This window comes from Typopeltis vanoorti, chromosome 13 (genome assembly GCF_054136105.1).
Source record: "Typopeltis vanoorti isolate ZY-2024b chromosome 13, IOZ_Tvanoo_1.0, whole genome shotgun sequence".
NCBI classification, from domain to species: Eukaryota; Metazoa; Arthropoda; class Arachnida; order Uropygi; family Thelyphonidae; genus Typopeltis; species Typopeltis vanoorti.
This window is the reverse complement of record NC_143561.1, coordinates 3,723,127-3,738,518: the sequence shown is the minus strand read 5'-3', so window position 1 is coordinate 3,738,518 and position 15,392 is coordinate 3,723,127. Positions and strand designations below refer to the sequence as shown.

General features: G+C 36.7%; 1 protein-coding gene across 1 annotated transcript in view; it reads left to right on the top strand.

Annotated features, from left to right (window-relative positions):
* Positions 1-15,392, top strand: part of cactin (cactin, spliceosome C complex subunit) — a 207,379-nt gene that overhangs the window by 81,825 nt on the left and 110,162 nt on the right. Inside the window, exons 8-9 of the mRNA XM_090402413.1 lie at positions 10,089-10,151; positions 13,811-13,865. Of these exons, the coding sequence (XP_090258539.1) occupies positions 10,089-10,151; positions 13,811-13,865 (118 nt within the window). The remainder of the gene's footprint in view (positions 1-10,088; positions 10,152-13,810; positions 13,866-15,392) is intronic.

Genomic DNA, 15,392 nt, shown 5'->3' with positions numbered 1-15,392 from the left:
AGATGCTCAGCCAAAAGGTAAGTTGGGGATGATCTCCCATCAACGATTGGACAGAGACGTATATCCTTTTTATGTATTTTAGGAGTCCCACATAGTCTGAGAATAATGGGATTTTATTCTTCTCTTCACCTCTTCTTGTTAAATGTTGCAGTTACGGATTAGTTGGTTTGTTTCATTGTGTAGGATCTTATAGGTAGAGTTGTCTGATAGTAATACGTTTAACTTATCATAATAGTCTTGAGAGTTAAGGATGACTGTTGAATTTCCCTTATTAGCCTTGGTAATGATGATATCTTTGTTTTTCTTTTAGTTAAGGATTGCCTTTCTATCATAAGGAGACATGTTGAGAATAGGTTGTTTAGCTTTGGCTAGGATTATGGTACTTTTGAATCTAATAGTGTTGGCTGCAATTTGCAGTAGTGGATATAGGCCTTTTTCAATTCCACACATAAAATCCATTTTAGGAATGTGCTTTGGTGTAATTGCAAAGTTAAAGCCTTTTTTGAGAATGTCTGATTCATTTTTTGTCAGACTATGATTCGACAAATTGAAAATCACTTTGTCGTCCGGGAGGTTGTTCTGTGTCCAATATTTTTTCTTGTAAAGTTCATTAAACTCTATATCAGCTAAAAAAATCTATCTACGCACTTCATTGGCACTTATAAGGGAAAGGATTCAGAACACAAGGTACGAACTTAATCAGAGTGATATTAATTACCGTAGGTTCTTTGATGAAAGTTCTAACAATTTAGAATAACCATATGCAACCAAATAGATCAAATGATACAATGCACTTATGAAAAAACTTTTAAACTTTATAAAGAAAAACAAATTAAGAAATTCAATGAACTTTACAAGAAAAAATATCGGACACAGAACAACCTCCCGGACAACAAAGTGATTTTCAATTTAAGGGTCAAAACTGTATAACTGAGAGGAGACCTCCACATAGCCTTTAAAGGAATGCAGAGAACCGACCAGGGCTTCTGACCTAATGTCCAATCCTCACCTTCTCATGGTGCACCCTGTTGGGTATCTACCTGGATACTGAACGAACGAGGATGGGCTGGCAATTTGAGATTTAGCCGCCCAAATTGTATTCTTATTGGCTTAAACCAATATAGAAAATGATGGTACAAAATGACAAAATTTCATGCTGCATGGGGCGTCGCCCAGTTAAACAAGGCCCCCATTGTTTTCGCCAGGGAACCAGTGCGAACAGCGAAAAGTCAGCTACTGGAACAGTAGCTTGGAGGTTGGCAGGTTGTTCTGTATCCGATATTTTTTCTTGTAAAGTTCATTGAATTTCTTAATTTGTTTTTCTTTATAAAGTTTGAAAGTTTTTTCATAACTGCGTTGTATCATTTGATCTATTTGGTTCCATATGGTTATTCTAAATTGTTGGAAATTTCATCAAAGAACCTACGGTAATTAATATCACTTTGATTAAGTTCGTACCTTGTGTTCTGAATCCTTTCCCTTATAAGTGCCAATGAAGTGCGTAGATAGAATTTTTTAGCTGATATAGAGTTTAATGAACTTTAGAAGAAAAAATATTGGACACAGAACAACCTTCCGGACGACAAAGTGATTTTCAATTTGTCGAATCATAGTCTGACAAAAATTGAATCCGACATTCTCAAAAAAGGCTTTAATTTTGCAATTACACCAAAGCACATTCCTAAAATGGATTTTATGTGTGGAATTGAAAAAGACCTATATCAACTACCGCAAATTACAGCCAACACTATTAGATTCAAAAGTACCATAATCCTAGCCAAAGCTAAACAACCTATTCTCAACATGTCTCCTTATGATAGAAAGGTAATCCTTAACTAAAAGAAAAACAATGATATCATCATTACCAAGGCTGATAAGGTAAATTCAACAGTCATCCTTAACTCTAAAGACTATTACGATAAGTTAAACGTATTACTATCAGACAAATCTACCTATAAGATCCTACACAAAGATCCCACCATAAAAAATCACAATGAAACAAACCAACTAATCCGTAATTGCAACATTTGGCACATACATACATCTTCAAGGCCCACCCCTCCTAATTGGGTTGTTGGGGCAACAGCTGCAAGAGGAACTTCCAATGGTCACGATCCTCTGCCACCAAGCTCAGGTGTTCTGGTGGGATTCCCAAACGTGTCCACCGTTTTGGGTGGACACGTTTGGGACACGTTATATCCAAGGTTTTGGATATAATCTATCCAGCGAGTCCTTAGCCTTCCACATGGCCTCCCACCCTCTGGCTTGGCATTGAGGGCCTGCTGAGGGAGCCGCTCTTGTGGCATTTTGACCAGGTGCCTGTACCAACGTAACTGTGATCTCTCAACATGGAGAAGCAGTGGTTGAGTATTCAGGGTTTCCCGAATTGCAGAGATTCTGAGTCTGTCGAGTTTTGTCAGCCCCGCAACCGCTCGAAGGAACCTCATTTCAGCCTCTTGGATTCGTGTCCTTATTCTTTTGGTCATTACCCAACTCCCATGACCATAGGTGAGGATAGGGACATAGACTGTATTGAAGACAGCCAGCTTTGCCTTCTGGCTTAACTCCCGCTTCAATACTACCGAACGACCAAGCTCCCGCAATATTGAGCTTGCTAAGCCAATTCGAGTATCTAGCTCTACGTCCCATTTTCCATCATTCGTGAATATGGAACCAAGGTATTTAAACTTCTTCACCTGCCTCATTGGGACTCCACTTACATTTAGAGTGCACTGGGATGGTTGTTGTGAGACCACAAATGTTTCAGTTTTGGCCACACTGATCTTCATTCCGGCATCTGCACAAACAGCTACAAACCTATCCAGGGTCCGCTGGAGGTCATCTGTGGAAGAGCTAAGCAGAACTAGGTCATCTGCAAAAAGCAGACGTCCAATGCTACATTTTCCAATTCTGACACACTCACTGCCTCGGCTGTGCCTATCAATCCAGTCCATAAATATTATGAAAAGGACGGGTGACAGAACACACCCTTGGCCAACGGAGACTGTGAAAGGTTCAGACTTTGTGCTGTTTACCCTGACACAAAACTCTGGGGGGCATTCATACAGGGACTTGATGGCAGCTAATAGTTGACCATCCACTCCATACTACTCTACTACTTGACAGAGCTTATCCCGAGGAACCCGGTCATATGCCTTCTTCAAGTCCACAAAACATGTGTAGACATTCTTGGCATATTCCCAAGATTTCTCAAAGACTTGCCTTAAAGTGAAGATTTGGTCAGTTGTGCTTCTACCAGGACGAAAGCCACATTGTTCTTCCTGGAACTTTGACTCAACTATGCTCCTGCACCGTCTTTCCAAGCACTTAGCATACACTTTCCCAGGCAGGCTGAACAGAGAGATGCCACAATAGTTACTACCTTCCTTCTGGTCTCCCTTTTTGAAAACTGGTATTATTATGCCTGTCTGCCATTGCTTTGGTGCTCGCCCAGATATCCAAGCAGCCTTACACATTCGAGTCAGCCAGAGAACACCGTCTCAATTTAAGGCTTTTAGCATTTCGGGCCAAATTTCATCATTGCCTGCAGCCTTGCCCGATTTTAGCGATTTTATTGCTAAATGGACCTCTTCTGCTGTGAAACTAGTCATTGCCCCGATCTGCACCTCTTTGATGTCCACAACTGCTGGGCCACCTGGATTAAGAAGGCTCTCAAAGTATTCCCTCCATCTGTGGAGGATATCCTTCTCGGTTGTTAAAAGTGCACTATCAGAGGCCTTAATTGCCCTTGCTGTGCACGATTTACTCCCTCGAAGGCGGCAGATGGTCTTCCAGAATAATTTGTTTGCATTTGCATAGGATGAGTCAAATCTTTCTCCAAAGGATTCCCAAGCCTTCTGCTTTGCTGTCCTTACTGCCTTAACAGTAGCTTTTCGTGCCTCAGCATACTGCAAATGCATCTCAGGTGACCTGACTCTAAGCCATGTTAGGTAGGACTCCTTTTTTGCCGGGACAGTTTTTCTGACTTTGTGGTTCCACCAAGGTGTCCTTTTCTCACTGCCCGTTGCCACGCCGAGCCGCTTTCTGCCACACCATGAGAGTGCAGAGGCAGTGACAGCTGTTCTGAACAGCTTCCATTCCTCCTCAACATCTGTGGTATACTTGGGAATCTCTTTGAACCTGGAGGAAATGTCACCTGCAAAATTCTTCTTCACCACCCTCATTTTGCAGTGTCTCCCATTTCACGCGGTACAGCTGCTTAGGCCTACCAGCGTTGATGGTAGCATCTGGTTTCTGAAGCCGTAGAGTGCACACAACAAGGTGGTGGTCAGTTGACAGTTCTGCCCCCTCTTCTTACATGAACGTCCAACACTGAGGAAAAATAGGTCTGCTGAGACCATAAAGAAGTCAATCAGAGACCTTTGTTCTAGTGTATTCCTGTACCAGGTATACTTATGGACTTCTCGGTGATGGAAGAAGGTATTCATTATGGACAAGCTGTTAGTACAGCAGAAATCCAATAATTTCAACCCATTCACGTTAAGGTCAGGGGCACTGTTCCTCCCAACCACACCCCTTCATGTCTGGTCATCTATTCATCTGAAGAGAAGAATAAAATCCTCAAATCTCATTACTCCCAGACTATATGGGACACCTAAAAAGGATATACAGGGTGTTCGGTATAAATTTGACAGTTTCGTAAGGAAAAAGAAAATCTTCTTTGTATCTATTAAATTTAATGAATTGACAAAAAAACATTACAGGCAGAGTTAATTACAATACTATCAACAAGATTTACTCAAAATAACCACCATTAGCATCGATCACAGCTTCAATTCTGCTTCGGAACCTCAAACAAGCTGATGCTACAGTCTCCCTGGGAAGGGCCGCAAAAACTGTTTTAATTTTATCCATTAACTGGGCTTTTGTATTACTGGAAGTGCAATTGGTGTCTTTTTCAACTGCGCCCCATACAAAATAATCCATGGGGTTAAGGTCTGGGGAGTTTGGAGGCCAAACATTTGGACTGGTGAAGTCGTAGAAATTTTCAGACAACCATTTTTGACTTTTCTCAGAGGTGTGGCAAGGGGCCGAAACCTGCTGCCATACATACGGCCTACCATTGGCTACCCTTGTTATCCAGGGCTTGACTACAGTTAGCAACTCCACGAACAAAGCCCGAATTCCAATGCCAGGGTTCTTCAACACCTGTTCCTGCAGATTTGTGAGGAATTCTGCTGTACGAACGCAATCAGATCGTCTGCTAGGGATCTTTCTTCTTGCTACATCCTCGTAGTCACCATTGCAAGTCTCTAGTTCATGCCTGATTGTTTTTACTGTATTCAGGGAGCATTGGGCAGCAGTCGTAATATCCTTATTTTGATGGCGGGCACGAATCATCATGATACAAGTTATTCTCTTCCATGATTCAGGTGGGTTCCAGCTATCCATCCTTTCTGACATCTTGTATATGAATGAAGAAGGGTCCAAACTTTTAAATGAAGAGAAGTGTGTGTTAATACATGTAACTTACGGAAAAATATAATTAATTATAAATATGTCAAATTTATCCCGAACACCCTGTATGTCTCCGTCAAGAGACGTATATCCTTTTTTTTAGAATAACCATATGGAACCAAATAGATCAAATGATACAACGCAGTTATGAAAAAACTTTCAAACTTTATAAAGAAAAACAAATTAAGAAATTCAATGAACTTTACAAGAAAAAATATCGGATATAGAACAACCTGCCAACCTCCCAGCTACTGTTCCAGTAGCTGACTTTTCGCTGTTCGCACTGGTTCCCTGGCGAAAACAATGGGGGCCCTTGTTTAACCGGGCGACTCCCCATGCAGCATGAAATTTTGTCATTTTGTACCATCATTTTCTATATTGGTTTAAGCCAATAAGAATACAATTTGGTTGGCTAAATCCCAAATTGCCAGCCCATCCTTGTTCATTCAGTATCCAGGTAGATACCCAACAGAGTGCACCACGAGAAGGTGAGGATTGGGCATTAATTAGGTCAGAAGCCCTGGTCGGTTCTCCACATTCCTTTACAGCCTATGTGGAGGTCTCCTCTCAGTTATACAGTTTTGACCCATAAATTGAAAATCACTTTGTTGTCCGCGAGGTTGTTCTTTGTCCGATATTTTTTCTTGTAAAGTTCATTGAATTTCTTAATTTGTTTTTCTTTAGAAAGTTTGAAAGTTTTTTCATAACTGCATTGTATCATTTGATCTATTTGGTTGCATATGGTATATTCTAAATTGTTGGAAATTTCATCAAAGAACCTACGGTAATTAATATCACTTTTATTATTATTATTGTTCCGGGCAACTCCAAGACAACCCACAACAGACTCTGGAAGCTTATTCCACTCATTCACTACTCTCCAAGTAAAAAACCTAGCTCTAACACCCTTGTCAACCATGCTCTTGCCCAGCTTCCAATCACTTTGATTAAGTTCGTACCTCGTGTTCTGAATCCTTTCCCTTATAAGTGCCAATGAAGTGCGTAGATAGATTTTTTTAACTGATATAGAGTTTAATGAACTTTACAAGAAAAAATACTGGACACAGAACAACCTCCCGGACGACAAAGTGATTTTCAATTTGTCGAATCATAGTCTGACAAAAAATGAATCAGACATTCTCAAAAAAGGCTTTAACTTTGCAATTACACCAAAGCACATTCCTAAAATGGATTTTATGTATGGAATTGAAAAAGGCCTATATCCACTACTGCAAATTGCAGCCAACACTATTAGATTCAAAAGTACCATAATCCTAGCCAAAGCTAAACAACCTATTCTCAACATGTCTCCTTATGATAGAAAGGCAATCCTTAACTAAAAGAAAAACAAAGATATCATCATTACCAAGGCTAATAAGGGAAATTCAACAGTCATCCTTAACTCTCAAGACTATTATGATAAGTTAAACGTATTACTATCAGACAACTCTACCTATAAGATCCTACACAATGAAACAAACCAACTAATCCGTAATTGCAACATTTAACAAGAAGAGGTGAAGAGAAGAATAAAATCCCATTATTCTCAGACTATGTGGGACTCCTAAAATACATAAAAAGGATATACGTCTCTGTCCAATCGTTGATGGGAGATCATCCCCAACTTACCTTTTGGCTGAGCATCTTGTAAACTTATTAAATAACAAAATAAGATCAACAGAATCCTATATCAAGAATAGTCAACATTTTGTGAATAAACTCCAAGCCATTAAGATTGAACCAACAGACATACTAGCCAGTCTGGATATTGTGTCCCTCTTCACCAGTGTGCCAGTAGAAGAGGTAATAAACATCATTCAAGACCTCTTTCCTCTAGACATCACACACATGTTTAAACACTGCCTTCAGTCTAATTTCTTCAAGGATAATAACACCATATACCAACAATTAGAAGGCCTAGCAATGAAGTCTGCTGTCACCATTTTGTGCAGACCTTTTCATGGAAAAACTTGAAAAAGAAATTCTCTCAACAATCTCCCCTAGACCATCTATATGGTGGAGATATGTTGACGATATTTTCATTATATGGCAAGATAGCTTAGAAAACCTAAAATCGTTTGTGAATAAAATCAACTCCATACATAACAAGATAAAATTCACTCTGGAAGTTGAAAACAACAACCATCTGCATTTTCTAGATATCTTGATAAAAAGACAATCAAATAGTGTCAATTTATCTATTTACAGAAAGCCGACAGACACTGGACGATACCTTCATTATACTTCTAACCATCACAAGACGCACAAACTAAGCATTATCCATATGTTGAAAACTAGAGCATGTAAGTTTATATCAGAAGAGGAGGATACACAGACTGAAATCTCACTAATTGCCAAAACATCATCATAAAATGGATACCCTCCGAACATCATCCAAAAATATCTATACGGTGACAACCCCAGACAAGAAAAAACCAAACTCCAACACATTTCTACTGTAGTGATTCCCTTCATCAAGTCAATTCCTTATCACATAGCCAGAATACTAAAAGCCCACAACATCAGAGTGATCTTCAAACCAACCACTAGCATCAAACATTTTTAAGGATCACCAAAAGACAAGGTGCCATTCTACAAATATCCAGTAGTATATTACATTCCTTGCTCCTGTGGTTTCAAGGAACCCCCAGACAAGAAGAACCAAACTCCAGCACATTTCTACTGTTGTGATTCCCTTCATCAAGTCAATTTCTTATCAAATAGCCAGAATACTAAAAGCCCACAACATCAGAGTGATCTTCAAACCAACCACTAGCATCAAACATTTTTTAGGATCACCAAAAGACAAGGTGCCATTCTACAAATATCCAGGAGTATATTACATTCCTTGCTCCTGTGGTTTCAAGGAAGCCACAGTAGTTTTAAAAACTGGTGGAAACCTCAACAGAAACCAGGGTACTATTCTTAACAGTTCATGGAAAAACCTCATCCTCTCTCTAAATCCATCTGAACTAAAGCTAGCTAGTAATCACATTATGCATTTACAACAAACACGCATGCGTGATAATGATTAAGAACAATAAGTCCACTCAGTCTCTGTCACGCTAACGTGCAACCTTAGCTACTAGAGTGTTTACAACGTTTTTATGTTCCTTTCAATTTGCATTTACTGGTATTTTTTATACTTTTCCGTCAACGCCTTGAAAAAGCTAGACAGTTTGCTAGCAAAACTGGTAGGCAAAGAATGTTAAAATATTTGTGTATGGTCAGTATTAAACAATAAGTTTTTTATGTTTAACTTTCAAATGACCAAATATGTTTAATTTGAACAGTTTTATCTATTGTATTCCTGCTTTTATGGAATCCTACTTGGTGCTTTGAAGATATACTTTCTATTCTTTCTTTCTTTCCTCTCAATTCCTGGAGAGTAAGATTTAAAAAAAAATTGCGTGGATGACTGATTAGATTGATAGTTTCAATAATTGCTATATTTTGTACTCTTTCGTTTTTTAGGATATAGTAATTAGAGCAGAGGTATACGAAACATTAGGCTATGATTCATTCTTCCATACATCTTGACAAATTTGGATCAGAGCATCTATGATAATCCCCCCCCCTTGCTTTCAGTAGTTCTGAAGTTATTCCATTTATACTTGGCAGTTTTCCCACCTTCAAAGAATTAATTGCTGCTTCTGTTTCATCCAGTATAATTTGTAATATGTATTCAAGGTTTTAATTCAGTTTCATTTTAATTCACTCATTTGATTTTAATGTTTTTCAAAGATTTAATTTGTATTGTAGTGTATGATCCTAAATTTGATATTTTTTAATAACATGTTTTGATAATATTTGTTATTTGTATTGCTGTAATCTTTTGCCAGGATGCCATATGGCTTTAGTTGTCCTTTTGACAGGAAAACCTCAAACCTATTTCCTTTCTATTGCTGATGTTTGTTTTTTCACCTTAGCTAAATCTGTTGTTTGTCAGATAAGCATGTTTTTTGTTAGTATTGTTCCCACAGTAGTATTATTGTCATTTGAGATATTGTGATGAATGGTACATTCATGTTGGACATTTAATGGAATTACAACAGCACAGGGAATGAATTAAACTGTTTCATTAAACAGTTGTTTAATTCAGTAATTGGTTTTATTTTAATTCACTCAGTTCATTTAAGTTTAGTTTAATTCATTAAATTTTTCTACCACTTCATTCTAAACACATGGCTTGATGCATTCATATATACTTCCTTACATTCCCAGTGCAACCATTTGACCAGTTGCAGTCTATTGCATTTTATGATGTTATCAATCCTTAAAGAGTAAATTTTAAGGATTGATATTTCTTAAATTTGTTTTGTTCAAATTTAAGAAATTTGAACAAAAAATCTTAAAATTTCTTCATATTTAAAAAATTTGAAGAAATAGTCACAAAAGCAAAGTCTTAAAACTTAAGACTTCGCTTAAAATTAGTGATAGTCTTGGGCCAGCTGTCTCATTGGCTATCTATGGATAGGGAACACAGATAGGGAAAAAAACGGCTTTCTGCTTCCTATAAGGGAATAAAAGAAGTTAGCTGATTTAACTGATTAAAAAAAAAAATCTGATTACTTAAATTGGGCATATAATTTAATACCATTTTCTTACAGACCCGAATGCAGAGAGATAAGGAAGCTGCTCAGTTTAGAGAGTGGGAAAAACAGGAAGATAGTGTAAGTTTTTCACATTCTTTTGTTAAGCGAGAAAAATTTTGATTGTTTTGTGCTTAACTCAATTTTTCATTAATTAAAAGTGATATTAAATTTTCATTGTCTGGTCTTGCACTAAACAATAAAAATTGACTACTACCTTTTAATGTGATGACAATTTCTGAATTAGTTGTTAGATTGCCATAAATTATTGAAGATAAAATGGAAACCATTTTTAATTTATATCCCTTTTTGAAATAAATCTGTAAAGAACATTTTACCTACTGCTTTTAAAACATTCTTTTCTTCTTATTTTAAATTTTTATAGTTGAAATGCAGATGCCTGTATAGGCTTATGCAGTGTTTCTTGTTCTAGAAATATTTTATCCAGTATTTAACCACAAACAAAGATGTCAAATAGAAACTATTTTTATTTTGACTAGTTTTGTGAAATGCTTTGTTTCACTTCATCAGGGAATAACACAAATAAACTAAAATGGTAGAAAGCAAGCAAAAAAACAGTTAACATCTCTAGTCAAAATATTTGAACTCTTTAACACTTTGAGTCCTAGACCTACTGGGACTTAAAGAACCCTGTGGCCTGACCATTTTTAGCTCTATTTAAAAAATTGCTGTGCTGTATTTCTATGGAATATCCAAAATAATAATTTTTTGTCTTTTAGTTAGCATCTTTGACAATTAATTGGAACAGAAATTTTAATTATGCAATGTGGTATGGGCTCCAGAAACGGGTTGCAAGAAATCAAGGTTTTTGAAAAAAATAAAAAGTTAATGTTTTATTAGTTTTAACTTACATACAGTCAGGAATACATATCCATACTTGAAGTAGAAAAAGCCATCAAAGGCTTGAAATGTGGAAAGGCAGCAGGAGTAGATGATATTCGACCAGAAGTGCTGAAGTATGGTGGTATAAAAGTCTTACAGTGGCTGCACTGCATAGTTCAGAAGGCCTGGACAGAGAGACGAATTCCTGATGATTGGAGTAGAGCTCTAATAGTACCCATATATAAAAAGGGAAATAAAACTGAATGTGAGAATTAGAGTATTTCCCTAATAAGTGTTCCGGGCAAGATTTATGCCAGTATACTTGAGAAACGGTTGAGAAGAATTGTGGAAGAAAAGCTTGGTGAAGAACAAGCTGGATTCAGGCCAAATAGAGGCTGTCAGGATCATATCTCCACTTTACGGCAATTAGTTGAGAAAGCATGGGAATATAACAAAGATCTGTATTTAAGTTTTGTCAATCTGGAAAAGGCATACGACAAAGTGCCAAGAGAGAAGCTATTCAATATACTACGGTTATATGGTGTCAATGTGACATTATATCAAGCAATACTTAGTCTTTATTTAAGTTGCAAGTCAGCAGTTAGAATTGAATGAGTACAGGAAGATGGTTTAATGTTAAATCTGGTGTGAGACAAGGATGTACATTATCCCCTCTGTTATTCATTATCTATATGGATCACATTATGAAGGAAAGTGGTATTAAACATGATATCAGAATTGGAGATTAATGTCAGCCCTTTGCTTTATAAGGACGATGTTATACTTCTAAATAAATCTGCTACAAGTTTGCAAGATTCGCTGACTAAATTGAATAACTGTTGTAATAGATATGGTATGAAGCTGAGCAATAAAAAGACAAAGACAATGAAAATAGGTAAAATCGTTGATTTTACATATTTTGAATGGGGAACCTGTGATGAATTTTACTGTGTTTAGAATGGGGAACCTGTGGAAAAAGTAAAACATTTCAGCTACTTAGGCACGATTTTCACTGAAGATGGTAAATTAAATATGGAAATAGACAACAGAATCAACAAAGCTGTTATGGTAGGAAGTCAATTGAATAAATTCATATAGAATTAGAGAGAAATTAGTCAGAACACTAAATTAGCTGTATACAAGATAGTGTTCAAACCAGTTTTAACTTATGGATCTGCGAGCTGGGTCAGAAGTAAAACACTTGACCAAAGACTATAGACCGCAGATATGAGAGTCCTGAGAAAGATTAGAGGAGTGAACAGATGACATCAATGGCAATACCATATTAAAAACGAGGATATTAGGAAAGAACTTGACATTGTCAGCAACCAGGAATGCGTTAGCAGAGCTAATCTCAGGTGGTATGGTCACTTAAATAGAATGGGAGAGGAAAGATTAGCAAAACAACTGTTCTCTGCCAGGTTGGCAGGAAAACGACCCAGAGGAAGACCAAGATATAAGTGGATTGATACAGTACAAAAGTGCCTTAGATGATAGAAATATAATATCTGATAATGTTGGAGTCTTGACAAGTAACAGACTGATTTGGAAGAAAATTGTAGATAGGAAGTTAGTAATGATGTAAATTTTTCATGTAGTACTATCGTATCCTGTACACCTGTAGTCAAAATTTGCTTAGATGTTACATAAATAATGAAAATTATAAATAAAAGTTGTGTGTGTTATTATTATGATGAAAATATCATTTTACATAGGGATGTGCATCACTATAATTATCCACTATTGGCCACAAAAGTCGATTGATAAATTATTGAATTAGGCCATTCAGTTTTTAAAATGCTGGGCATGTTACACAACATTATACATACATTTTGGGTAATATTCAGTTACCTTTTAGTATCTGCAACCAGGGTTGTCCAATATATAAGCACAATACTGTTATAGCAAATAAAAATTGCAATATGAATGTTGAGGATGCAGATGATTAGCACACAAAAATTACTAGAAATATGTAGTAAAATAATGAAATATGGACTGTTTTATACATGACACAGCCGATGGACAGGTGTTATGATATGCTAATATAAATATCCTTTTTTTTTTATTGATAAAATCAACCATCCTCATGGATAATGAAGCTGAAGGTTCAAATTTAACTACAGTACAGTCTGATAATGAATTACATGCATATATTATTATTTTCAGAATTTTTAATTTAGTGATGTAAATATACATCGATGGGATTCTGGGTTCATGTGTGATCGACATATATTTACATTGATTGCACATGAAGTTTATGTGGCATGAGGCAAAGATTGCGAATACAACTCAGAGGATAATTGCAATGCTGAAATGAACATTGATATATAAGAAAGTCATTTTGCCTTTTTTATCAGGCTTTGATAAAACTCATTTGACCTAACTGCACTGATCTGGTTTCCAAGGTGCATTTATGGAAGTTGAGAATAAACGCACTCAAGGAAGGAGTAAGAGCTAGGTATTTTCTCATAGAGCAGTGTATGATTGGAATGGCTTGCCTTTGAAGGTTGTGTGTGCAGATAGTGTGAATGAATTCAAGAGAGGTATGAGGTGTTGTGATATATGACTGCCCTAGATGGTTTCTTTATGTGGTGCCAGCCACAACAGATTTTTTGTAAACCTATAGTACATTTGTACTGTGGATGGGCTATGGTTTATTTATTTTTCCTGTTTATTATTTTTATTTTATTTTTTTACATAGTCCAGAAACCCTGCTCTAGAGACCAAACAATAAAATAAAAAATAAAAAGTAAAAAAACCTTCAAGCCATTTTAGGCCTTCAATAAGTGGAGTGGTGGTCTCACACTGGGTGATGAAGTTCAGCTTGTAATAATAGTAATGATATAATTTTTTTTTTTTTTTTTTTTTGCAATAACATCTTATTTTATTTATTTCAGTTTCACTTGCAGCAAGCTAAGTTGAGATCAAAAATTAGAATTCAGGATGGCAGAGGTAAGTGTTTTCATCATTAGGTTAATAAGTTTTTGAGTTCAACTAATATTAAGTTATATCTGAAGTGAACTCTATGGTTCTGCTTCATTTGTGTTCTAGTTACATTCCCAGTTTCGGCATTGCCTTGATGTACTTGTGATGGCATTGCCTTACTGCAGTCTATATATGAAATTGCAGGAGAGAATTTCCTTTATATCAAATATCATACCAAAATGAACTGCAGTGTTGTAAGCACTAGGCTAAAGATTTTGAAGAAAGAACTTTATTAATGGTTGATTTAAACAACTGTGTGTGTGTGTGTGTGTGTGTGTGTGTGTGTGTGTGTGTGTATATTTTAGGTGTACTACATACATATATATATATATATATATATATATATGTAGTACACCTTCATAGAGAAAACTACACACACGATATGTGCAGTTTCTCTGTGAAGGTGCACTACAAATTAATGAATTCATAACTTCTTCTTTTTAGTATTTTAGTTCCAGACAGTCCTGGGGTCTGCTGCTCAGATAATTTTCTTCCACTTCTATCGTGAGCATCCCTACTTTCCACTCCAACTTCTTCCATACCCCTTTTGATGTTTTCCCACCATCTTTTCCTCGGTCTTCCTTTTCTTCTCTCACCCTTCACTTCCATTGTTGTGACTCTCTGAATTGGATGGTGTACCGATCTTCTCCTTACATGGCTGGCCCACCTCAGTCTACTTTTTCTAACTTTGTCGCTAATTTTTCTAACTCCCATCTTCTTCCTTATATCTTTGTTTCTCCTATGCTCTTTCCAATTGAGTTCTCCTGAGTTCTCTTTGTTGCCCATGTCTTTGCTCTGTACAACAAGGTTGGTGTAATGGCTTATTTATATATACTTGTTTTTACTTTTTTTGGTGCATTTTTGTTGCATATCACTCCTGACATCTTCCATTTAGTCCAACCTACCCTAATTCTTTCTCTGACTACCAAGTTACATGTGCCTTCCCCCCTCCCTCTCTAGTCGATCCCAGGTACCTCAAATGGTCAACTTCTTTCAAGGTACCACCTTCTCTATCCTTTATACTAATTTCTTCATGTTCTTCCTTCTCACTAATCATTACTTCAGTTTTCTTAGTATTTATCTTTAGACCTGCATCCTCCAAGGGATTTTGCCACTCTATAAAACTCTTTTGGGCCTCTTCTACAGTTTCACCTGTGATAGCAAAGTCATTTGCAAATAATATATTCCATGGTGTATATTTGGCTACTCCTTCACTGAGTGCATCTAAAATAATCACAAATAGCCATAATCATAAAATAATCAGAAGTATTATTATATACTGTATACAGATTATCTCCTTGCTGAATATTTTCTACCACTGTTCTATCTGTTCTTGTTTCATTTAGTCATATTTTAAAGTAATTACTCCAAACATGTAGGATATGTCCGTTACCCTTCAAGGCCATGACAAACATTCTTAGAGACCCATCACAACCACCATTTTGAGGGTACATCAGTTAAAATGGTGGTGCTGCAGGCTGGCTGCCAGTTAGG